We start from the raw sequence: 25,003 nt of genomic DNA on the forward strand, positions 1-25,003 counted from the left end.
TCTAGTTGAGATACCACTTGGCTCTTTCTTCCATTTTAGTGCCGATGATTAGAATGTTTGGTCACCTATACGCCGCAATATACTTTGTAGACGGGCCCCCCTTTCCCCGGCCGCCGTTCCATGAACGAGTCCTTGACGAGACAACAACGCCGACCTGCCTCTCCGGCGCAGAACCACGCCAATCCCAGCCGCCTCCCTTGTGGCCGCGTCTCCTGCGCTCTGCGCTTTTCTCCATGGTCGGACTACGATTGGACACACCGAGGGAATAATGATAATAGCCATCACCACTATCGTCGGACTCCACAGTGTAGAGTACTTTGCAGCAGATGCCACTTTTCTTCTCTCGCCGTCCGGCACGTGAACGAGTCCTTAATGCAAAGACGGTGCCGGCCTCCCTAGGATCATGCCGACCCCGCTGCCGCGCTTCAGGCCGTGTCTCACGCGCCTGCACTCTTCGCCTTCTTGCCCGGTGAACGAATAGACTAATCGTTGGAATAAGGAAGCCGATGACGGCCGATCGCAATCTAATCTTGCGACCGGCCGTCATCGGTTTCCTTATTGCAACGATCAGTCTATTGGTTCACCGGGCAAGAAGGCGAACAGTGCAGGACGCGGGACACACGGCCTGAAGCGCGGCAACACGGGCCGGCATAATGCTGTGTAGGCCGGCACGGTCTTTGCATCAAGGACTTGTTCACTGGACAGCGAGGGAAGAAAAATGGCATCTGCTGCAAACTGCTATGCACCTGTGGTGATGGCGATTATCATTATTCCCCCGGTGAGTCCAATCGTGGTCCGGCCATGGAGAAGAGCGCAGGAGACGCGGCCACAAGGGAGGCGGCCGGGACTGCCGTGGTTCTCGCGCCGGAGAGGTAGATCGGCGTTGTTGTGTCGTCAAGGACCCGTTCACGGAACGGCGGCCGGGAAAGGGGGCCCTTCCGCAAAGTATACTCGCGGTGTATACCGCAACTATGGTTTCGACCATAGTATTTGTGTTGACCAACAATGTATGAGGCACTTATTCCATTTTGTCATTCCATTTGCTTTGAGATTTTCAAAATGCCGATGATTAAAATGTTTGGCCACCGTACACTCGGGGTGGCGTAAGTGAGCCTGGTAAGATAGCACAAATATCAATCTCTTGTGCATCGGATTTGGTCTCACTTACGCCATCCCTGAATGTTAATATTTGTGTTGACCAACAATGTATGAGGCATTTATTCCATTTCTCTTGTGCATCGGACTTGTTGGTCTCACTTTCTTCCATTTCATCATAGTAGGAACTGGATGAAGACCCCGATGCAAGCGAGCCTGGTGGGTAGAGATGAGGGAGCAAAGGAGGAACCGGATGAAGACTACTTTGTATCTCGAAATTGTGAATTTTGTATGAATTAAGAGTTGTATGCAAAACATTTGACACTTGCCACTATATATGTATCTCGATCGGGCTCTAAGTACTGTGATGATGATGTATAATGTTGCTATGTTATATGTGTCCATATTATATCCGTCTATCTCGTTTATATTATACCTGTATACCGTGTACAAAACCTGTATAAAACATGTATAATACACCAGGGAGCACAAAATCGAGTATACCTGTACATTGTTCTGTGGCGCACCAAAATAGAATTCAGTGGCGCACCTATTTCTGTGGCGCAGCTGGACCGTATGCGCCACAGGACACCTTAATTCTGTGGCGCATGGTACGGTGCGCCATAGAAACCCTATTTTTGTGGCGAAGTTTCTGTGGCGCACCGCCCGTGTGATGGCGTGTATTTCACACGTTCGTTGGGCAATCCCAAGAGGAAGGTATGATGCGCACAGCAGCAAGTTTTCCCTCAGAAAGAAACCAAGGTTTATCGAACCAGGAGGAGCCAAGAAGCACGTTGAAGGTTGATGGCGGCGGGATGTAGTGCGGCGCAACACCAGAGATTCCGGCGCCAACGTGGAACCCGCACAACACAACCAAAGTACTTTGCCCCAACGAAACAGAGTGAGGTTGTCAATCTCACCGGCTTGCTGTAACAAAGGATTAACCGTAGTGTATGGAAGATGATTGTTTGTAGAGAAAATAGTAAAAACAAGTATTGCAGCAGATTTGTATTTCAAGTATTAAAGAATGGACCGGGGTCCACAGCTCACTAGAGGTGTCTCTCCCATAAGATAAAAGCATGTTGGGTGAACAAATTACAGTCGGGCAATTGACAAATAGAGAGGGCATAACAATGCACACACATGACATGATAAGTATAGTGAGATTTAATTGGGCATTACGACAAAGTACATAGACCGCCATCCAACCGCATCCATGCCTAAAAAGTCCACCTTCAGAGTTATCGTCCGAACCCCCTCCAGCATTAAGTTGCTAAACAACAGTACAATTGCATTAAGTATGGTGCGTAATGTAATCAACAACTACATCCTCGGACATAGCGCCAATGTTTTATCCCTAGTGGCAACAAGCACAACACAACCTTAGAACTTTCTCGTCATCGTCCCGTGTGTCAATGCAGGCATGAACCCACTATCGAGCATAAGTACTCCCTCTTGGAGTTAAAAGTAAAAACTTGGCCAGAGCCTCTACTAGAAACGGAGAGCATGCAAGATCATAAACAACACATGTATAATAACTTGATAATTAACATGACATGGTATTCTCTATCCATCGGATCCCGACAAACACAACATATAGAATTACAGATAGATGATCTTGATCATGTTAGGCAGCTCACAAGATCCAACAATGAAGCACAATGAGGAGAAGACAACCATCTAGCTACCGCTATGGACCCATAGTCCAGGGGTGAACTACTCACTCATCACTCCGGAGGCGACCATGGCGGTGTAGAGTCCTCCGGGAGATGAATCCCCTCTCCGGCAGGGTGCCGGAGGAGATCTCCGTAATCCCCCGAGATGGGATCGGCGGCGGCGGCGTCTCGCAAGGTTTTCCGTATCGTGGTTTTTCGCATCGTGGGTTTCGCGACGGAGGCTTTAAGTAGGCGGAAGGGCAGGTCAAGGGGCGTCACGAGGGGCCCACACTATAGGTCGGCGCGGCCAGGGCTTGGGCCGCGCCGCCCTATAGTCTGGCCACCTCGTGGCCCCACTTCGTGTGTTCTTCGGTCTTCTGGAAGCTCCGTGGAAAAATAGGGCCCTGGGTTTTCGTTTCGTCCAATTCCGAGAATATTTCGTTACTAGGATTTCGAAACCAAAAACAACGAGAAAACAGAACCGGCACTTCGGCATCTTGTTAATAGGTTAGTTCCGTAAAATGCACGAATATGACATAAAGTGTGCATAAAACATGTAGGTATCATCAATAATATGGCATAGAACATAAGAAATTATCGATACGTCGGAGACGTATCAAGCATCCCCAAGCTTAGTTCTCGCTCGTCCCGAGCAGGTAAAACGATAACAAAGATAATTTCTGAAGTGATATGCCATCATAACCTTGATCATACTATTTGTAAACATATGTAGTGGATGCAGCGATCATAACAATGGTGATGACATGAGTAAACAGGTGAATCATATAGCAAAGACTTTTCATGAATAGTACTTCAAGACAAGTATTAATAAGTCTTGCATAAGAGTTAACTCATAAAGCAATAAATCAAAGTAAAGGTATTGAAGCAACACAAAGGAAGATTAAGTTTCAGCGGTTGCTTTCAACTTGTAACATGTATATCTCATGGATAATTGTCAACATAGAGTAATATAACAAGTACAATATGCAAGTATGTAGGAATCAATGCACAGTTCACACAAGTGTTTGCTTCTTGAGGTGGAGAGAAATAGGTGAACCGACTCAACATAAAAGTAAAGAGAATGGTCCTTCAAAGAGGAAAGCATCGATTGCTATATTTGTGCTAGAGCTTTTATTTTGAAAACATGAAACAATTTTGTCAACGGTAGTAATAAAGCATATGAGTTATGAAAGTTATATCTTACAAGTTGCAAGTCTCATGCATAGTATACTAATAGTGCCCGCACCTTGTCCTAATTAACTTGGACTACCGGATCTTTGCAATGCACATGTTTTGACCAAGTGTCACAATGGGGTACCTCCATGCCGCCTTTACAAAGGTCTAAGGAGAAAGCTCGCATTTTGGATTTCTCGCTTTTGATTATTCTCAACTTAGACATCCATACCGGGACAACATGGACAACAGTATAATGGACTCCTCTTTAATGCATAAGCATGTGGCAACAATTATTATTCTCATATGAGATTGAGGATATATGTCCAAACCGAAACTTCCACCATGAATCATGGCTTTAGTTAGCGGCCCAAAGTTCTTCTCTAACAACATGCATGCTCCAACCATGAAGGTGGTAGATCTCTCTTGCTTCGTACAAGACGGACATGCATAGCAACTCACATGATATCCAACAAAGAATAGTTGTTGGCGTCCCCAGAAACATGGTTATCGCTCAACAAGCAACTTAATAAGAGATAAAGTGCATAAGTACATATTCAATACCATAATAGTTTTTAAGCTATTTGTCCCATGAGCTATATATTGCAAAGGTGAATGATGGAATTTTAAAGGTAGCACTCAAGCAATTTACTTTGGAATGGCGGATAAATACCATGTAGTAGGTAGGTATGGTGGACACAAATGGCATAGTGGTTGGCTCAAGGATTTTGGATGCATGAGAAGTATTCCCTCTCGATACAAGGTTTAGGCTAGCAAGGTTATTTGAAACAAACACAAGGATGAACGGTACAGCAAAACTCACATAAAAGACATATGGTAAACATTATAAGACTCCATACCGTCTTCCTTGTTGTTCAAAACTCAATACTAGATGTTATCTAGACTCTAGAGAAACCAAATATGCAAACCAAATTAGCAAGCTCTAAGTATTTCTTCATTAATGGGTGCAAAGTATATGATGCAAGAGCTTAAACATGAGCACAACAATTGCCAAGTATCAAATTATCCAAGACATTATAGCAATTTACTACATGTATCATTTTCCAATTCCAACCATATAACAATTTAACGAAGAAGAACTTCGCCATGAATACTATGAGTAGAGCCTAAGGACATATTTGTCCATATGCAACAGCGGAGCGTGTCTCTCTCCCATAAAGTGAATGCTAGGATCCATTTTATTCAAACAAAACAAAAAACAAAAACAAACCGACGCTCCAAGCAAAGTACATAAGATGTGGCCGAATAAAAATATAGTTTCAGGGGAGGAACCCGATAATGTTGTCGATGAAGAAGGGGATGCCTTGGGCATCCCCAAGCTTAGACGCTTGAGTCTTCTTAATATATGCAGGGGTGAACCACCGGGGCATCCCCAAGCTTAGAGCTTTCACTCTCCTTAATCATATTGCATCATACTCCTCTCTTGATCCTTGAAAACTTCCTCCACACCAAACTCGAAACAACTCATTAGAGGGTTAGTGCATAATAAAAATTCACATGTTCAGAGGTGACACAATCATTCTTAACACTTCTGGACATTGCATAAAGCTACTGGACATTAGTGGATCAAAGAAATTCATCCAACATAGCAAAAGAGGCAATGCGAAATAAAAGACAGAATCTGTCAAAACAGAACAGTCCGTAAAGATGGATTTTATTAGGCCACCAGACTTGCTCAAACGAAAATGCTCAAATTGAATGAAAGTTGCGTACATATCTGAGGATCATGCTCGTAAATTGGCGTAATTTTCTGAGCTACCTACAGGGAGATAGACCCAGATTCGTGACAGCAAAGAATTCTGGAACTGCGCAGTAATCCAAATCTAGTACTTACTTTTCTATCAAAGACTTTACTTGGCACAACAAAACTTAAAACTAAGATAAGGAGAGGTTGCTACAGTAGTAAACAACTTCCAAGACACAAATATAAAACAAAGTACTGTAGTAAAAAAACATGGGTTGTCTCCCATAAGCGCTTTTCTTTAACGCCTTTCAGCTAGGCGCAGAAAGGGTATCTCAAGTGTTATCGAAGGGTGGTGCACCTACAGCGGGGTTTGGAGTTTTCTCAACCATGCATAGTATATTGGATACATAAGTTTCAGCGTCTCCTTTTCATTAGTCTTGGGCTTGCTACTCTCATCAAACAAATTTTCAGGAACAAGCCAAGCATAGTTATGTTCTAGTGCATCATTCATAGCTAGGAGTTTACATGGTATGGGTGCTTTGATCTCCCCACCATCATTAATATTATTAGTGTATCTTATTCTATCCATGTCCATCTTTTCAAGGAGACTAACAAAATTAGTATGAGAACCAAGCATATTAAATTTAGCAAAGACCTTCCTAGCTTCTCTTGCTAGACCACCAAATTCTCTAAGAAGGGTTTCTAAAACAAAATCTTTCTTTTCCCCTCTTCCATATCACCAAGTGTAAGAAACATGTGTTGGATTATAGGATTGAGATTAACAAATTTAGTTTCCAACAGGCGAACTAAAGCAACGAAGCAGCAATTTCATAAGTGGGAGCAAGGTCTACCAAGTGTCTATCTTCAAATTCTTCAACGGTACTAACATGGGTGAAAAATTCTTCTATATTGTTCCTCCCAACTATAGACCCTTGTCCTACCGGTATGTTGTTTGCGGTAAAATCAAAAGGAAACATGATGAATCAAGTAAAGTAAATGCAAGTAAACTAATTTTTTTGTGTTTTCGATATAGCAAACAAGACAGCAAATAAAGTAAAGCTAGCAACTAATTTTTTTGTGTTTTGATATAAGTGCAGCAAACAAAGTAGTAAATAAAATAAAGCAAGACAAAAACAAAGTAAAGAGATTGAGAAGAGGAGACTCCCCTTGCAGCGTGTCTTGATCTCCCCGGCAACGGCGCCAGAAAAAGAGCTTGATGGCGTGTATTTCACACGTTCGTTGGGCAACCCCAAGAGGAAGGTATGATGCGCACAGCAGCAAGTTTTCCCTCGTAAAGAAACCAAGGTTTATCGAACCAGGAGGAGCCAAGAAGCACGTTGAAGGTTGATGGCGGCGGGATGTAGTGCGGCGCAACACCGGAGATTCCGGCGCCAACGTGGAACCCGCACAACACAACCAAAGTACTTTGCCCCAACGAAACAAGTGAGGTTGTCAATCTCACCGGCTTGCCGTAACAAAGGATTAACCGTATTGTGTGGAAGATGATTGTTTGCAGAGAAAATAGTAAAAACAAGTATTGCAGCAGATTTGTATTTCAAGTATTAAAGAATGGACCGGGGTCCACAGCTCACTAGAGGTGTCTCTCCCATAAGATAAAAGCATGTTGGGTGAACAAATTACAGTCGGGCAATTGACAAATAGAGAGGGCATAACAATGCACATACATGACATGATAAGTATAGTGAGATTTAATTGGGCATTACGACAAAGTACATAGACCGCCATCCAACCGCATCTATGCCTAAAAAGTCCACCTTCAGGTTATCGTCCGAACCCCCTCCAGCATTAAGTTGCTAAACAACGTACAATTGCATTAAGCATGGTGCGTAATGTAATCAACAACTACATCCTCGGACATAGCGCCAATGTTTTATCCCTAGTGGCAACAAGCACAACACAACCTTAGAACTTTCCGTCACTCGTCCTGGTGTCAATGCAGGCATGAACCCACTATCGAGCATAAGTACTCCCTCTTGGAGTTAAAAGTAAAAACTTGGCCGTAGCCTCTACTAGAAACGGAGAGCATGCAAGATCATAAACAACACATGTATAATAACTTGATAATTAACATGACATGGTATTCTCTATCCATCGGATCCCGACAAACACAACATATAGAATTACGGATAGATGATCTTGATCATGTTAGGCAGCTCACAAGATCCAACAATGAAGCACAATGAGGAGAAGACAACCATCTAGCTACCGCTATGGACCCATAGTCCAGGGGTGAACTACTCACTCATCACTCCGGAGGCGACCATGGCGGTGTAGAGTCCTCCGGGAGATGAATCCCCTCTCCGGCAGGGTGCCGGAGGAGATCTCCGTAATCCCCCGAGATGGGATCGGCGGCGGCGGCGTCTCGCAAGGTTTTCCGTATCGTGGTTTTTCGCATCGGGGGTTTCGCGACGGAGGCTTTAAGTAGGCGGAAGGGCAGGTCAAGGGGCGTCACGAGGGGCCCACACTATAGGTCGGCGCGGCCGTGGCTTGGGCCGCGCCGCCCTATAGTCCGGCCACCTCGTGGCCCCACTTCGTGTGTTCTTCGGTCTTCCGGAAGCTCCGTGGAAAAATAGGGCCCCGGGTTTTCGTTTCGTCCAATTCCGAGAATATTTCGTTACTAGGATTTCGAAACCAAAAACAGCAGAAAACGAGAACCGGCACTTCGGCATCTTGTTAATAGGTTAGTTCCAGAAAATGCACGAATATGACATAAAGTGTGCATAAAACATGTAGGTATCATCAATAATATGGCATAGAACATAAGAAATTATCGATACGTCGGAGACGTATCACCGTGCGCCACAGAATCATGTTTTCGTGCGCCACTGATGAAGCTTTTCCTACTAGTGTTGAACGTATGCTTTTATGAATATTTGCTTGTAGTGTTGGTCTCTTTAGGCTGTTGAACATTTTTTTTGGGCCTGGGGAGTCTCCTCAGGTTTAAGTAGGCGTCCTAGCACTGTGACGCTTGAAATTAGATGTTAAGTACTATGTTCAATGTGTATATCATGTGTAGTGTGCTTATGATCGTATGTGTCCTTTTGTGTGCAGTTGTATGATGGTAAGGCTACCATATTTGAATGTGGTAAGGAGAAGCAAAGGTTGTGTGTCCAAAATGACAACCAAATGCATGTGCTTTGGCTGAGCACATACGCCACTCTTTTTCTAGGCAACCAAATAAACTGGCACTTGGATACCAACTGATGCAGCCCAGACCACCAAACGAAGAGCCTTTTCTGGCCCGTGGCTGTTTGATACGCGTAGTGGCATTCTTCTTCCTAGCTCAGTAGTACCCAAATCAGATCAAGGATACCAAACGCTTCCCTAGTCACCCTTGGTCTTCGGCGTATTTGGCTAAAAAATCAGCAGGATGGATTTTCCAAAAGAAGGTAGTCTCTCAATGATAGTGATTAGGAATATTAGAGATGAAATGCAGTAATAGCTGTAGACGGAGCTTAGGGTAGGTCTTGGTGAGAGCAGGATCACAACTCTTCTTGTAAATGTTTTCTATCCAATCTTAATGAAAAAGACATGTGTTTTGGAAAAGGAGCCCTCTTGAAGACAAAGCTGAAATGGTTTGGACATCTTTAGTGGCTCGATGCAAAAGAACGTTTTGTGTCAATTTTGGTTCACATGGATAAGAAATAGGTCTGCCCAACCTAGCGGCCCGACGGGAATTGACTGATCTATTCGTCTGGACGCATTTCTGGATTAAATTTGGGGCGCATTTGTGTCCAGGTGGACACTATCTGCGCGTTCGAGTGGTGTGCGTGACCATCCTCTCCTTCCTAATGAACTCCCTAATGAATGCATGGCTCATACGCTAGCTACTAGTGGCTACATAAAAGACATATTTCTCTCTCTTCTCCATAATTAATGCGTGGCTCATGTGCTGGCCATACTGCCCTACCCTTTGCGGTTAAAAGAGATATTAATGCTGGGGCAGGATATGACTACTAACAAATTAAAAAAAAGAGTTACTTCGTGTCTGTGGCACAAAAATAGATCGAAACGGACCCAAATCATGTTTGAAATGCGTCGGACCGTTCGAGATGCGCTTAAAGTTTAGAGCCACTAAGAAAGAGTTATGCTTCTTTTTTCTTACAATTCTTATGTACATAAAACGTTTTTAACTTTTTATTACAAAATCGATAGAAAAAAATGCACAGCAGGGCTGTTTTTGTATTAAAAAAAAAGCAGTGTTTTCATGTGGAAAAAACGGAGAACCGTTTTCCCTTCTCCTTCCGGTAAAAATTCGCAGTTGGCACCACTGCCTCGCCTAGTCCGCCTCCTCCGTTCCCTTCACCCACCGCCTCAGCCCTTTGGCGCGCCTCCGTATAAACGCCCCAAACCGCTCTCTGGCTCTCTGCTCTGAGCTCTCAGACCCTTCTCGGACCTTCCAGGGGTTAGGGTTTGCTGTGGTGAGTTGCTCGATCTGATCAATCTAGTGTTCCGTTGGGGGCGGTGGCGCAGGCGGGAGCACATGGCCGACGCGCCGGCGAGCCCCGCGGCCGCCGGTGGGAGCCACGTTAGCGGCAGCCCCACGGCCGGTGGCGTCAGGGAGCGGGAACGGTTCCTGCCGGTCGCCGACACTACGGCAGAACTGGGCGTTGCCGTGCAGGCAAAACGCACGGCAAAGGGCAAAATCTGCTCGGCAACGCCTTTGCCGTGCGGCCGTGCACGGCAAAGATTGCACGGCAACGACCCGCCCGGCAAAGGTGCCTTTGCCGTGCGTCGCGGGCAAATCGCACGGCAACGCCTTTGCCGAGCGACGCAGCTTTGCCATGCGCTGTGGAAGCTTTGTCGTGCGCGTTTCTTTGCCGTGCGCCCGTCGCCTTTGCCATGAGGCACTTCGTTGCCGGGCGCTGGACGATCGTTGCCGTGTGCTGCTTTACCTGCCCGCACGGCAAAGAGGTTTAGTAAAATTAAAAAAAATGACGCCGCTCGCCGTGCTGCGGATGCCGAGCATGGCGTAGTGCCTGGCTGGCTGCTGAATGCTGATTCGAAGCAGGTCCCAGCTGCCGCGCTCCCACCACCGGGAAGTTGTCGTGCCCGCTCGCTGCCACGCGTGCTCGCCCACGCCAGGTCACCACCGCCGCGCGTGCTCGCCCACGCCAGGTCGCCGCTGCCGCGCGCCCGCCCATGCCCGCTGGCCGCCGCGTGCTTGCCCACGCCCGCTTGCCGCGGCGACGCTCGAGGATGGCCGGGACAGGGAGGAGGCGGCGACGCCCGAGGATGGTCGCCACAGGGACGGGCGCCGCGGTGGGAGGAGTCGGGGATGAGAAGCTCAGAGAAGAGCTCGGCGCGGAGAAGAGCTCGGAGGATTCGGGGATGAGAAGCTCGGAGAAGAGCTCGGCGCGCTCCGACCAGCCGACCGCCGTCGCCGCCACAGGAACCGGAGTCGAGCGCCGCCGTGAGCCGGGGACGAGCGCCGCCGCGGGAACTGGGGACGAGCGCCGACGCAGGTCCGGGACGGGCGCCGCCATGGGAACCGGGGACGTGCGCCCATGCAGGCCTGGGATGGGCGCCGCCGCGTGCTGTGGCCATGGTGGCATGGCGCTCAGAGCCACTGCCTAAAACTGTAAAGTCGTGGGGCATCAGCTAGCTATAACAGAGTTGAGAGATGGGTGTGGCCGTGTGGGTCGTGGGTTGTGGGGCCAAGGTAGACGTGAGGTAGGCCACGTCACCTATCCGGGCCATTCAGCTATGCCATGCCATAGATCTGTGGCATGTTTTTCCAGCCAATCAGAATTCATTATTCTTTGCCGTGTGTAAGTACTCAGCGAAATGGGTTTTTGCCGTGGCTTTATTCTTTGCCGTGCGCAAATTGTGGCTTTGCCGTGATAAGCTTCTTTGCCATGCGCTAATTGTGGCTTTGCCGTGATAAGCTTCTTTGCCGTGCGCTAATTAGGCTTTTGCCGTGACACGTTTCTTTGCCGTGCGCCGTTAGTTCTTTTACCGTGCAACGATTCTTTGCCGTGCGCCCTCTCCGGCAAATAAATCTTTGCCATGCAGAACCACATGGCAAAGACGAGGCGCACGGCAAAGCCCTTTTTTTCCGTAGTGCGACATCAGCCGCATCATGAGGAAGGCCATCCCGCCCAACGGGAAGATCGACAAGGATGCCAAGGAGGCGGTGCAGGAACTCGTCGCCGCGTTCATCGCCCTCATCACCAGCGAGTAACAAACGAGCTTCCTCTGTTCGGTTTCACCTTCAGTTTTGGCCTGTCGTTAGTCGGATCTGTGCTGATTTCGTCGATTCTCCTTCTGCAGGGCGAGCGACAAATGCCAAAGGGAGAAGCGGGTGGCCATGACCGGCGACGACCTGCTGTGGGCGATGGCGACATTGGGGTTTGAGAACTACATCGAGCCCCTCAAGCTCTACCTCCACAAGTACAGAGAGGTGCGTGCCTACTCGATCGCGTTTGGGTGGGTAAACCATGAAAATTGGTTGCCTGCACGGAGCCATGTGGGTGAAATCAGGTTCCTTGTTTGGGTGCACGACTCAGCCCCTTCGGATTGGATGGGGTTTTAGTTTTAGTTTCTCATCAGTTAGAGTGAGTGTGTTGGATTATCAAATGTCTAGGAAAGTCCTAATGCCGGTTGGTGATCTGGGAGTTCATCACCGCTCGTCTGTTCTATCCATGGTTGCACCCACCAAACGTGCGTCATTACTGTGCCCGCCCCAATCGAGGATTGGTATAAAGCAGGGGTCGAGCTGGGTCGGCACATAGGATGCGACCCCGAGCAGTAAGTAATGACCCCCAAATCGGAAAGAGCAAGATTGCAAGAAAAAATGGCTTGACAGTGGGTTCATGGATTTCCAGATGTAGCTTCTATTGGCTTTGTTCAGTTTGGGGGCTGAGGATGACCACACTGCCTGTGGAGCATTGAGTTGTGTTGCACATACTACATTTCCTTGTCTATGCCCCAACACAATTGTCAGATTCACTAAGACTCAAGTTTTCAATACCTAGAATCCTTTATTTTGTAAGTGAAGTCCAAAATAAAAATAATGGAATGCATTGGAGCAATCAGTTCCCTTTCTGGCGGAGCCAGGATTTTAAGGGAACTTTTAATGTGAAAATTTGGAAGATAAAGCGCAGCTCTAGTCAACATAATCAATAGTTCAAAATAAATTGGAATTTGCGTGTCTTTTTTTTCGATAAAGGGAATTTGAGGGTCTAGTGATATGGCTACCAAAAACATATCTTGTAAAATCTACTAAAATAGACTAGTGTTGCTTCAACGGTTGCCATGAAAGTTTTAAAAAGTGCAGGACCTATCAATAAGGCCACAGCTTTACTCTTGTTGTACTAATTTGAATATTAGCAGAAGTTCGGCATTAATTTGATTTGAAGTACCTATAACACTCCGGCTGCCAGGAAAGGAAAATATAAGTGAGGAAATAGTTAAAATATCTATAAGGCTACTGCTGCCACAAAGGTAAAAATAAGTGCAGGAAGGATCTATAAGGCTACGTCTGGTCATATCCTTTCTGTCCTACCGTAATTTCCATGGCTTTATGGCTTTAGGTGCGGACTGGAGCAGGCCCCTATGGTGGCGCCACCCCTGCCTGAGGCCATGCATCCTAGACTCCTAGTTACCAGTTAAAGTATAAAGACCATAACTTCAAAAAAAAAGTATAAAGACCAAATGTCTATGCCGCATTTTATAACACAGCTAAGAGTTTATACATGGCTGGTTTTGCTCATATTCTTGTATACACATCTGAACACGGTTTCCCTTGTTTGATGGATATTTTTATTGCACGTGGAGTCATGTGGTATTTGCTTATGAATATTATTTTTTAAGAGCTAGTAGTTGTTGCTTGGTTATGAAATCCTCCTTGATTTTTTATTTGATCTTAGACATTGGTATTTAAACTTTATGGAATGTAAGATGAACCTAGGAATTTTTAGCTCATATATGCCCCGGTTGAGCCTGTCTTAGAGATTTTAGCTCATATATGCTCAGCTGAACTGACTGTGCTCAAACTGTTTAGACTTATAGCCCATCACAGAAGATTTATTAGTTGCAAATTAAACATCTTATTATCACCGACTTAAGTGAATAATCATCTTAATTAGATGCCACTATTTGACGAGGGAATGGAAATGGAACAGTGTGAGCAACTGGAGGTTGTGCCGCCACCACACTGCTCTGCCGAGGGAATCACCGAGATGGGTCATGAAAAGGCGAAAGAGGGGCTTTTAAATGTTGATCCTAAACCCTCCAACATCACTATCCATCAGAGTTTCCCTGAACCGGTGACTGTGCTGCTGCCCTGCAAGGTAATGCTGCCAAGTATTATATTTATCATTGTTGCTAGTTACCTATATCAGGTATCATTTATTTTCATTTCGACACCATCTGAGGTGTGGAGCCATCATCACACTGCAGTATTACCTGAAAAAGTTTCTTGCAGCCAATTAAATTATTTTTCATTGCTGGTAGTTACCAGTTAACTGATTTTTTGTGACTGTTACTTTGTGCATTTTTCCCTCTTGGTTGCATTTTTATTGTGTGCATCTTAGTGTGTAGAAATCTTTTACCCTTATTTTCTTAAGCAGTAGCTAGGTAGATTTTATCTGCTTCATTTTTTTACTACAATTGAGGTTTTAGTAGTCGGAGTATTGGTTGCAGTAAATGAATTTGTAAAAAAACTTTTATATCTGAGGTTACTTCAGTCTAAAACATTTTATTCTCATGCATAAGTTACCTTATAGTGTGGCGCGGAGAAGCTGCTCATTGCATAAGTTTCTACTGTTTTGTATTCAAGCTGTGGCATCGTACAAATTTTTAAATCCCTGCTAAAGTTTGTCAGTCTTGTTCTCTCTCTGACGATGGTATCCTTTTTAGATGCTACCTTGCACAATGGAGGTAGAGCCAAAAGCCTTGCTTGAGTCTGATCTTAGGGATTGGTCTGAGCTCCCACTCGATGCGCTTTCTGCAATCTTCATGAAGCTTGGGACAATTGAAATCCTGATGGGTGCGGGACTTGTGTGCCACTCATGGTTGGTGACGGCCAAGTCCCCTGAGTTGTGGCGTTTCGTTGACATGACACGCCACAAGGTGGTTTTCTCAAAGGCGGAAAACATCATGCGCAAAATGGCAAAGGTGGCTATAGATCGCTCTGATGGACGGATGGAGTCATTCTGGGCTCAGAAGTTCGTCAGTAGCGAACTCCTTGATTACATTGCGAACAGGTATTGTTCGTTTGTGCTAAATTCCTTTCCTTGAATCTCAGCACTTGATCTTTTACTCTAAATTACCAGTCTGCAGCACTGACGCACTGTTTGCAGTATTTACCTCCACTTAATATTTTAAGAAGTTGGTTGCAAAGATGAATTTAAATCAAATCAGGTTAATATGTTGTCTTCAAATGACTAAATTGATGAATCAATGCACATTGGAACGAGTTCTCTCAATTCCATTGGATTTTTGCGATTTCGACGAATATTGGTGATTTTTCGAACTTGTCACTGTAATGTGGTGGTTTTTTGGAATTTACTCCCAATAAGCTGGCTTGAGATAGCGAGACTCTTGTTTGGTACTCCCTCTGTACCATAATTCTTGTCATGGTTTTAGTTCAATTACGGAGGGAGTACTATTTATGGTGTCACTATGTGTTATTTACCAAATAAACTTGAGGTCACCTAAAAAAATGGCACTCGGACTCTCTTTTGATATTTATGGTGGATTTCTGGCTTTTAGTAGAAAATATGTTTATGGTTTAAACGTGTTGATCAGTCTTGCGTACTTCTTGTGTGATCGGTTGTTGTGATATTATGTCTATTTTGATATCTGATATCCTTACTGTTTTGATATTTGTCTCTGCAGATGCAACTCATTGAAGAGCATTCGGGTCATCGCCTCCGGATACTTTTGGGATGATGCAGTAACTAGGCTTGCATCTAAATGTCCAATGCTAGAAGAGATAGAGTACTCGTATCAGAAGCAGTCGTGGTATTTTTTCAAGATGCTCGGCGCAGTACGCCCAGAGCTGAAACGTCTAAGGATCAATATGCCTTGGTTCGACTCGGATGCGATGGAGCGTGAGATGAGGATGGAGCAGCAGCATGACGAAGACGAGGAAGAGGAAGAAGAAGAGGAGCCGTATGAGGCCTGGGAGGCGAGACACAATCAGGAGGCCTTCGCCATAGCAGAAAACTTGCACGAGCTGCAGCTCCTTCAGATGACCGGTTACGGCCTGACAAAAAAAGGGGTCTACGCCATCCTTGAAGGCTGCCCCCACCTTGAGTGTCTCGACCTTACTGATTGCGGCCATCTCGAAGTTGACGATGAGCTCCTAGCTCGCTGTGCCAAGATCAGGCATGTTTGGCTGCCACGACGCTGGCCTCGTGTTCACTGTCCAGATCTACGTACCATTGGGGAGAACGAAGGCGAAGTGATCGAACCTTCTGATCTCTATGAAATGGAGGCTCGTTCACTGCGTGACGAAGGAGCAATGGAGGATGATAGCTACGGGGACAACTACTGGGACGACTATTCGCTCCCCTCATCCCCTGACTGCCCCGCCGCCCCTGACTTGCGCAATGTGACCTGCGATGACACCAGATACTACACTTACATCCATGACTACTACTCTCTGTGATCTTCCCAGCCCTGTTCGATAGTTATGACCTATGCAGCTGCTTGTGTAATAATTTGCGTGTATCCTGCAGATCGAAGGCCTTTTGATGTACAAACAAGCCTGTGTAACTTGAACCTTCTCCCTGTAATGTGCTTTGTACTAGCTTACTTTGGTTTTGAATGGGTTTCTGCCTGCATGTGTCTATGCTTATGTCTGCTAATGGAGATGCGCATGCTAGCAGGGGGTACACCCACACCTGCTGGGAAGACCACTCGTCCACAGATTCCACCGACTTTTGCAATGTAACATGCGATGAGACAGTATACTACACTGACAAGGATGAATACTTGTTTGTGTGATCTCCTCAACTCCCTGTTCTGAGTTTCATTTATGCAGCTGTGCCATCTCCGGTAGTCCAGGCTATTGTCTTCGTTTCTTTTTTTTTTTTTGAACATTCTGTCTTGGTGTTTTAGATGTTGGATACTGAAGAAGGGCCTTTTGTTTTTTTAAATGAGGGCAAAAGCTTTGCCCATTCATTGATTAAGCAAGGAGTTTACAAGAAAGTAAAAGTTTTAGACATAATACAAGTTACTCTCGCGGCATCAAATTACTCAAATTTTTAGCACCCGCTAAAACCCAAAGCGTAGCTTCTTTTTTAATCCTCTCGAAGACGACTTGCAAAGGGGCGTGCTTGTTCTTGAAAACTCTATCGTTTCTCTCATTCCAAACCTCCCAAATAATGAGCATGGCAAGAGACGCCATACCCTTGCGGTTATGCCCCGTAGATATCATGGTCCACCATTCCGGGAAGGAGAGACCCGCCCAACTGTTGGCATGAGTGGCCGGAATGTCGAACCCATCTTTGGCCATGTCCCAAAGACGCAAGGTGAAGCGGCAATGGACAAGAAGGTGATCGACCGACTCCGTGCATTGTTTGCATAAAGGACAAACCCCACAGTTTGGCCACCCCCGTTTTGCCAAGCGGTCGGATGTCCAAATTCTATTTTGGAAAGCAAGCCAAGTAAACAATTTAATCTTTGGGGGCGCCCACATCTTCCACATCGATTTGTATAGGCTTGAGAAGGTGGAACCCAGAAATTGCAAGTCGTAGGCGGACTTCGTGGAATAGTGCCCACTCGCGGTAAGTTTCCAAGAGATGTCGTCCTCAATGTTGTCATTGAGGTGGAAATTTTGTATGAGACCCCATAGTTCCACAAATTGGGATAGATGCTCGAGAGAGAAGCCATCCCCCAAACCCACTTTGTGAACCCAAGCATTGTTTTGTAGAGCATGTGCAACCTTCCAATTCTTGCGCTTGAAAGAGGCAAAGATAAGAGGCGCGATCTCAATTGGCTTTCTCCCATCAAGCCAAGGAGCATACCAAAAAGGAGTCTTCATCCCATTGCCCACCATAATGGTCGTGGCGGCATAGAAAATGTCCATATCTTGCTCCGAGCAAGGGTTGCCGGAGCCCACCCAAATCTTGTTGGGGTCTTTTCATTCGAACCAAGGCCATCTAAGACGAAGGGCCGTGGCGAACTTATCCATATTAATGATCCCAAGGCCACCAAGTTTCTTAGGACGACAAACTAACTCCCAATTGACCTTGCATTTCGCCCCCGAGGTGTGGTCACTAGCCGACCAAAGAAAAGCTCTCTCAATCTTGTTGATAAAGGCTATGGTACCCGCCGGGATGGATAGTGAGGCGATGACGGATTTGACTAAAGCGCTACGGCCGGCTGTAGTAATATATTTCCCATTCCAAGTGGGGAGCTTCCCGGCATATTTGTCCTCGAGGTGTTGTATGTCTTTCCTTCTTAATCCTCTGACCGTGAGAGGAAGCCCGAGGTAGCGTAGTGGAAAAGACTCTCTCTTAGCCGGAATGTGAAGAAGGATGTCGTCGAGATTATGGTTAGCACATCTTATTGACACGACGGAGCTTTTGTGGAAATTCGTGCAAAGGCCGGTGACCTCACCGAAGTCATGAAGAAGGGCCTTTTGGTGTACTCACAAGCCAGTGTTGGATGAACTAGCTTACGTCTGCCAGCAGTGTGCCTTTCTTTTACCGTGTAGCACCGGGTTTTTCCTGCATGTGTCATCTGCTAAAGCTGATGTGCGTGGGAATGGGATGGTTTACGCACTACTAGGCAATATTCTCATGTGCATCTGTTAACTCTGCTGAGAGTTTTCGGACTCTAGTTCAAGAAAGTATTGAACATTCTGTGGGTGTAGCATGTTCTACCTAGTTCTGTGACTTTTTGATGAAATTTTGGATGCTCTCGTGCCAACCCATAAACGTTAAGTAATTTTTTTTGCTGTTGTGGTTTTTAGTACTAACTTCAGAATGACTCAACTCAACTCAATTAGAGAACTATAAGCATCATATGTTCTGAAGCACCTGGCAAAACACAGATAATATGGAAAACGAAGAGAGATAAATCTCCTATCCAGATCTGTTGGACTCCATCAGCAACAGAAATTGCCACAAACGGAAACATTCGTCCAAGCGACAAACAGGCACGTTTGTGTTATATCTTGCATATTCTCGCTTCACTTTGTTCTCCTGATGAGCTTTTGAGCAAGGTCTTTGAGTGCTTGCCTCGAGATCAGCGCAACTCTGTCCCCAACCTCAGGAAGAGCATCAACTGCGTCTGCTGCCAGTTTTGCATGTTCAGTAGCAAGCAACTTAGTCCTCTCGATTCCCCGACTTTTTGCAAGGTATTCAAGGGCCTGAAATTTTGGAAGTGATCACTCCTGGCATTGATCATTTTATAGCCCAAATATCTGCATCATATTACTAAAAAGGAAAAAAAAGGAGTTTTGATACTGACAGTAGCGACGTCTGAAGGGTCATCAAATCCACGCTCTACAATTGCATGCAGTTCGGGGAACTCTTCCATTGCAAACAGTACAGGAGCTGTCACGATTCCCTGTTCATATAAAGGCATATATCATTCGGAAAAGCAACATCCGCAGAAAAGTGATATTTGAAATTTGAAACTCAACACGATGGCAGCTTTGCTTGTCCTAATTAAACCATAATGTTTCGCGATACACTAACAAAACAACACGAGATCTGTGCTTTCCATGAGCCGATTCTAGTCATTGCATGATGCGCTGCAATAATCGGTTGGCAATAGAAAGGTAAACAATTTTTTAGAGTGGAAGTGGCCAAGAGTAATGCTATTACTTGATGGATATCAGACAATGAGCCTTTGCCTAGTGACGCGGATGTGCCCGTGAAATCAAGGATGTCATCAATCAGCTGATATGCTATACCCTGGCAGGGGATTGTAGAACATACATTGTCTTAGTAGCTCATGGTTAGCAAGCAAAGGAAAAGATTCTGGGCACAGAAAATTCTACAAACCAAGTGCCTGCCATACTGATATGCAAGACCCGCAACCTCTGCTGTTTGGCCAGCAAGAACCGCAACGGCTTTGCAGCTATTTGAAATCAACGCCGCTGTCTTGTAGTATGTCTTCTGCAAATAGTAATCCATTCTGTATGTGCATCGTGGACAAGTGTCAAATTAAGTAGAAGACCATAAGTGAGGATTGGATAAACCCATCTTACACTCTTTTCATCCTTTTGCTCGGTTTCCTTCGATCAGGAACAAGGCTACCATAAGCTTTTAAGTTGACACTTCAGCACCAGAGATTTATTTTAAATATTTTTTTTCTCGATATTTTGTGTTAAGGAGAACCAAGATGATGAAAGGTACAGCTGGCAACAAACCAAACCAGAAAAGAAGCTACAAACAGCTAGAAAATTAAGGAAACTGGCAACAAAAGAAACAAAACTGACATTTTTCATATGTATCATTCTTGCTCTTGCTCTTTGTGTGCTTCATGACTGGTAAATCAGTATTTGGGGATATTTTAATGCTAGAAATCAGAAGAATGAAATGCATATTGCTACCTGCAGCGTTGTGCTGGAGTTATGGTCATCTGCATGAGCTCACCAGTCACAAGGTTATTTAGAGCTGTTGCTAGTAACGATACAACCTGCAGCGTAAAAAAGAGAGGAAGAAACAACATGAGTATCATGATGCTATAAACCCTTGAAATATTCACTGCGAAAAGCAACTGATAAATCTGTTGAAAGAGCTGGAGAAAGGTGCAGGATGTCATGAGAGATCTAGTGCTAAAATGAAACTTGATTTTTTCCTCTGTTACTTTACTTGATTATATTATCATTCACTGTTCACTTTACACTATCTAGCATCGTCAAAAGAATTAAAGAAGGAATTATTGGGCTATCAAACAATGGATAAACATCACACCTCCGTATTGTCAAGAGACCCGGCAGCAGAAAATGCCCTGAAAAGTAGAAAATCACCAGCCAACACCGCAAGCTGCAAGATAGGGTCAGTTTTACAAATTGCTTGGAAAGCACTGCAAATATGAGCATTAGATATATTTTGAGTTGCAGGTTGCAAAGCTGGTGGGCTTGTTCAGTATTGGTTAAGTTATTACTTTCTAAAGGACACAGTTTGTATTTATGAGATCAATATGTGCTGAATAAAGAGACATACCATTTTTGACTGTTTAGTTCCAGAAATCAGAACTACAACATAGAACATGGGAATGCTTGCTTTTATGTAGCTAAAATGAAGTGGTTCAACTGAAGCTACTGAACAGCAGCCTTATCAAATTGAATTACCACCTGCTTAATCATTCATATTTAATAAGGCAACTGCTTTAACACTATCACTTTGGATTTTTCAAAATATGCAGCGGCAGCAACAACAACAGCAGCAGCAGCAGCAGCAGCAACAGCAACATCCAGAACAGTAAATGGTCATTACCTTGTTTCCCACTGCAGAGTTCAGGGAGTCCATACCTCGTCTAGTATCAGCAACATCCAGAACATCATCATGGATAAGGCTTGCTACCTAAGATGCGAAAGCAGAAGACAAGTTACTGAAATAAATAATCCTGTTATCTTGGAGGGTTCAAGAAAGTAAGATGGATTATCATGTGTACATGGATCATTTCTGTTATCTCAGCAACCCGCATGTGTCTTGCACAAAGCTCGTTCTTTGAACCAATAATAGATTCAGGAGTGTCTGTTCTTAGAGCTGAGGCCATCAATAGTAGAACCTGAGACATTTGATTATCAATAACTTACATTGATGGAATAAGCACGAGAAAATCATGTATGTACTCGTGTCTTAGAAAACAACAATACATGTCTTCAGTGAACAGAATATTCAATACCACCCTGAAGTCAGGGGCTTACAGTAGGACATGTTCTTTTCCCTTCAGCTCCAGCTCTGAAGAAGTATCCAGCTGCTGATGTCAATTCAGGTACCTGCAGTCATACATATGCTCGTGATACGAAATTAACAAAGCACATAAGACATACTGTGTAATTCAGGATAAGAGTATGCACCTCAGATACCACCATTGAACGCAATCTATACGTGATTTCAGAGACTTCGTCCTTAATCAGAGCAAAGGGATCTAGCATCTCCTACTATATAGAAAAAAGAAAAGGTTTCTGTTAGGAGAATGGAACGTTGAGTTATGTGCATAATAATACTCGATATGTTCAAAATCTTTCATAATTTTGCTTCAGAAGAACTAAAACATGGGCATAGCAATATAGCATCATGCCAAGAGTTTATCTCTACCTTAGCAGTTGAGCCTGCTCCTCCAGAAGTCTGATGTCTAGTGCTGTCACAATAACACGAACTTGAGAGAAATCTTTCTCCGTTACAGACATTCTGTGAAGCAAGAAGGTGATGTCAGTGCATTATATAGTACATGTATTTAATTAATTCATAACACCTAGAAACATTAGATTAGAGTATATTTGGGTTCAAGCATGTAACCAAAGGACATTGCAAAAATAGCCAATCACATGTTAACTGCAGCGTGATCTATGACACAGAATGACAGAAATAATAGATTCCAGAAGCATAAGGCTCTACTTGGCATAGCATAGGCTTACGGTAATCTCATTTTGTTCTAGATTTTCCTTGATCAGATTGCACAAAATTACACAAATATATGTTTGCAACCAACACATATATGGAACTGAATTCGAGCGGATAATCCTGGGTAACATATTTTAAGCAGCTGGGCCTTTTCGCTCAAAGAAAATAGTTGGCCTTTCGGAACTTATTTTTCACATTCAAACGCATACCGCTGGGAAGCAACCGCATACCAGCGTAACTTCCAAGAAAAATCATGGGCTGCATTTTCTTAAATCCGACAGGAAAAGATCGATGTGCATTGTCTCTGAAAGAAAAATGGAGGATTTTATTTGGTTCAATACCAAAAGATTCAAGATTTGCATGCTAAAGACCGTGTTCAATCTGCAGATCCAGATCAAAGAAAGCACTTAATTTGATTTTCCTTATCTAACGGCCCACAGTGGACAAAGCTTCAACATGATAACCAAGAGGTTGACCAAATCATGAGCTACAAAGGTATCATCTCACCACTGGCTTTGGGGAAACGGCGGAAGTGGTGGAGGTTGAGCGAAGGAGACCGGCGAGAATAAGGCGTCTAAACAGCCTCATGGCCGGTGGCCCGCGCACCGCCGCCGTCGAGATCGCTCGGAGCTGGAGCGGATCGGTGTGAGGAGCGAGTGAAATGGGCTTTAGTTTTCGCTTTCTTTTTTCTCACGTTCAGAGTAATGTCGCTGGTTTACATTTTATAAAAGAAAATAACAACGGGTGAATGGGAGGGCATTTTTTTAGGCCATCTCCACTTAGGTGCACTAATGAGCTGCTCTCCGCTAGTTAAGCTTGTGATCGGGTTAATACCAGTCACAGTGCATAGTATCGTATAGAAGTATCATGTGTATGATACTACTATATGTTACTACATCCACAATGCATGGTATCATATACTAGTATCATAGTATCCTTACATTAATTGATTTGTAAAATCTCAATGCAAATATATGTACAAGATTTGTTTGATATTAAATTTTCTATAGTACTATGTGCTATGATATAGTATCTACATATGATACTATTATCATCTCTCTCGTCTTTAATTGTACTGCCACAACAGCTTTTTGCATGCATAAAATGCATGATACTACCTATGATACTCCCATTATGGGTAGTGATTTAAACTCGTTACGAATAACGAGTTGAAATCATTTTTTGGATCAGCTTGTTATGTGTTTGCGAACCCTCGTGAGCAGTTCGTTAAGGATCGTTAAGAAATAAACATGCCTATATAGCTAAGCATACATATCTAGCTCATTAGTATTCAGATCAACACAGTAAGATACAAATGCACATGCAGCTAAGACCTGGCATTAGGATTAGGTAATGCAAAACAAGCAGACATGCCATAACCGGAAATCAGTAGCCCCCGGGCGTGGCCCGGTGGCCCTAGGAAGTTCCTGGCGGGCGGCGGCACATCCGGGGTAGCGATCTGGCCACCGGGCTACGCCCTTATTCCTGGCAACGGGGGCGATGCAAACCCTACACCCCGGTGCCACGAGGTTCTAGCAGACACGCGTCATCTTCTAGCAGTTGACACGGGATCCAATGGGTTAGAGGCGCAGGGACCTAACTCGCTTGCATTCTGCAACCTCATTGAATTCTGCGCCATCCACCGAGAGGGCAACTGTCATGTCGTTCCAGAGCGGTGGTTAGTGAGAAACGAAGAGGAACTGTCTAGCCTCCCAGTATTCCTCGCCTACAAGAACTGCCTCCCCCCAGAGGCGCGGCAGTTCCCCCCATTGCACACCGCTCTCCTCCTCCTGATGAATCCTTCTCCGCGTTTTCAGCAACGGCCTTAGCCGCCAACTCCGGCCCCATGCAAACTTCCTCCATGGGAGCACACTTGTCCGCCAAGGAGTACATGTCATGGGTGGTTGATACCCACAAGTATAGGGGGTCGCTAAAATCTTCAATGGAAAGAATTATCCAAATTTATAGTTCGGCCCAAGTGGAACACAAGAATATTAATAAGATTTTAGCAATTGAGACGTCACTCTCAACCACACATGTATATCAATAAACTCACAAAGCAAGTGGTGATCTATAGTAGTTGATTCAAAGCGGTAAAACAAGCAGTAAACAATTGCAGCAGATTTCCAGTTTTCAACAAAAGTAGTGATGTGTAACTTTTAGTGGCCAAAGGCGTAGGCATGAGGTGATAGTGGCGCGTTGCATGAATGATATTGATCATATAATGCAATCCTAATAACATAGCATTCATCTCTAATTCAGTTGTGTGTAGGTGTGTGATCCTAATATAATTATGCATACAAACCACAAAATTTGCACATCTTTGTCATGCATATCCATTTCACCAGGTTCAACTTGGAACTACAAGCAATTAAGTTCTACCCTTTCGAATAGCCCGGAACAAAGCATTAACACTTCATGACCATACAATATCCTCAAACTATTACATATATATTACCATTGTTTTTTTCCTAACTGTCACGTTAGGGTTTGCATGTTCAACATAATAATAAGCAATACACCTTGCAGATAAATATCAAACTCATATATATGATGGTGAAATAGAATTTCAGTACTGAAATCATGTCACGTAGCAACAAGCATTAAACATAGAAAAGTGTACCAACATTCATACAAGAATATCCTCAAGACAAATACCTCAAATCTCGATACATATGGATTATCACATGATCAATCTCATCCAATCCCCATCCACCTCACATGCCTGCAGATACTACTCACACAGGATGTGGAGAGTGAGCACATTTTTTTTTGGTGATGACGTTGGTGGCGGTGATGGTAAGAAGCCCTCG

At 44.6% G+C, this 25,003-nt stretch overlaps 2 protein-coding genes across 2 annotated transcripts; one reads left to right on the forward strand and one right to left on the reverse strand.

Annotated features, from left to right (window-relative positions):
* The first annotated feature begins 10,132 nt into the window (after positions 1-10,132).
* LOC124684536 (F-box protein SKIP19-like) lies at positions 10,133-16,406 on the forward strand. The gene is made up of 6 exons (XM_047218824.1): positions 10,133-10,234; positions 11,714-11,829; positions 11,923-12,052; positions 13,740-13,943; positions 14,512-14,858; positions 15,493-16,406. The coding sequence occupies exons 1-6, from the start codon at positions 10,133-10,135 to the stop codon at positions 16,265-16,267; spliced, it is 1,674 nt and encodes a 557-aa protein (XP_047074780.1). The 3' UTR covers positions 16,268-16,406.
* Positions 16,407-19,035: 2,629 nt separating this feature from the next.
* On the reverse strand, positions 19,036-22,801 carry LOC124664534 (solanesyl-diphosphate synthase 1, mitochondrial-like). The gene is made up of 11 exons (XM_047202035.1): positions 22,698-22,801; positions 21,885-21,977; positions 21,644-21,724; positions 21,491-21,562; positions 21,235-21,351; positions 21,057-21,143; positions 20,532-20,603; positions 20,168-20,253; positions 19,617-19,749; positions 19,437-19,526; positions 19,036-19,176 (listed from the first exon to the last, which is right to left on the reverse strand). The coding sequence occupies exons 1-11, from the start codon at positions 22,776-22,778 to the stop codon at positions 19,036-19,038; spliced, it is 1,053 nt and encodes a 350-aa protein (XP_047057991.1). The 5' UTR covers positions 22,779-22,801.
* Between the last annotated feature and the right edge of the window lie 2,202 nt (positions 22,802-25,003).

The sequence above is a fragment of the Lolium rigidum genome, chromosome 1 (assembly GCF_022539505.1).
Source record: "Lolium rigidum isolate FL_2022 chromosome 1, APGP_CSIRO_Lrig_0.1, whole genome shotgun sequence".
Taxonomy (NCBI): Eukaryota; Viridiplantae; Streptophyta; class Magnoliopsida; order Poales; family Poaceae; genus Lolium; species Lolium rigidum.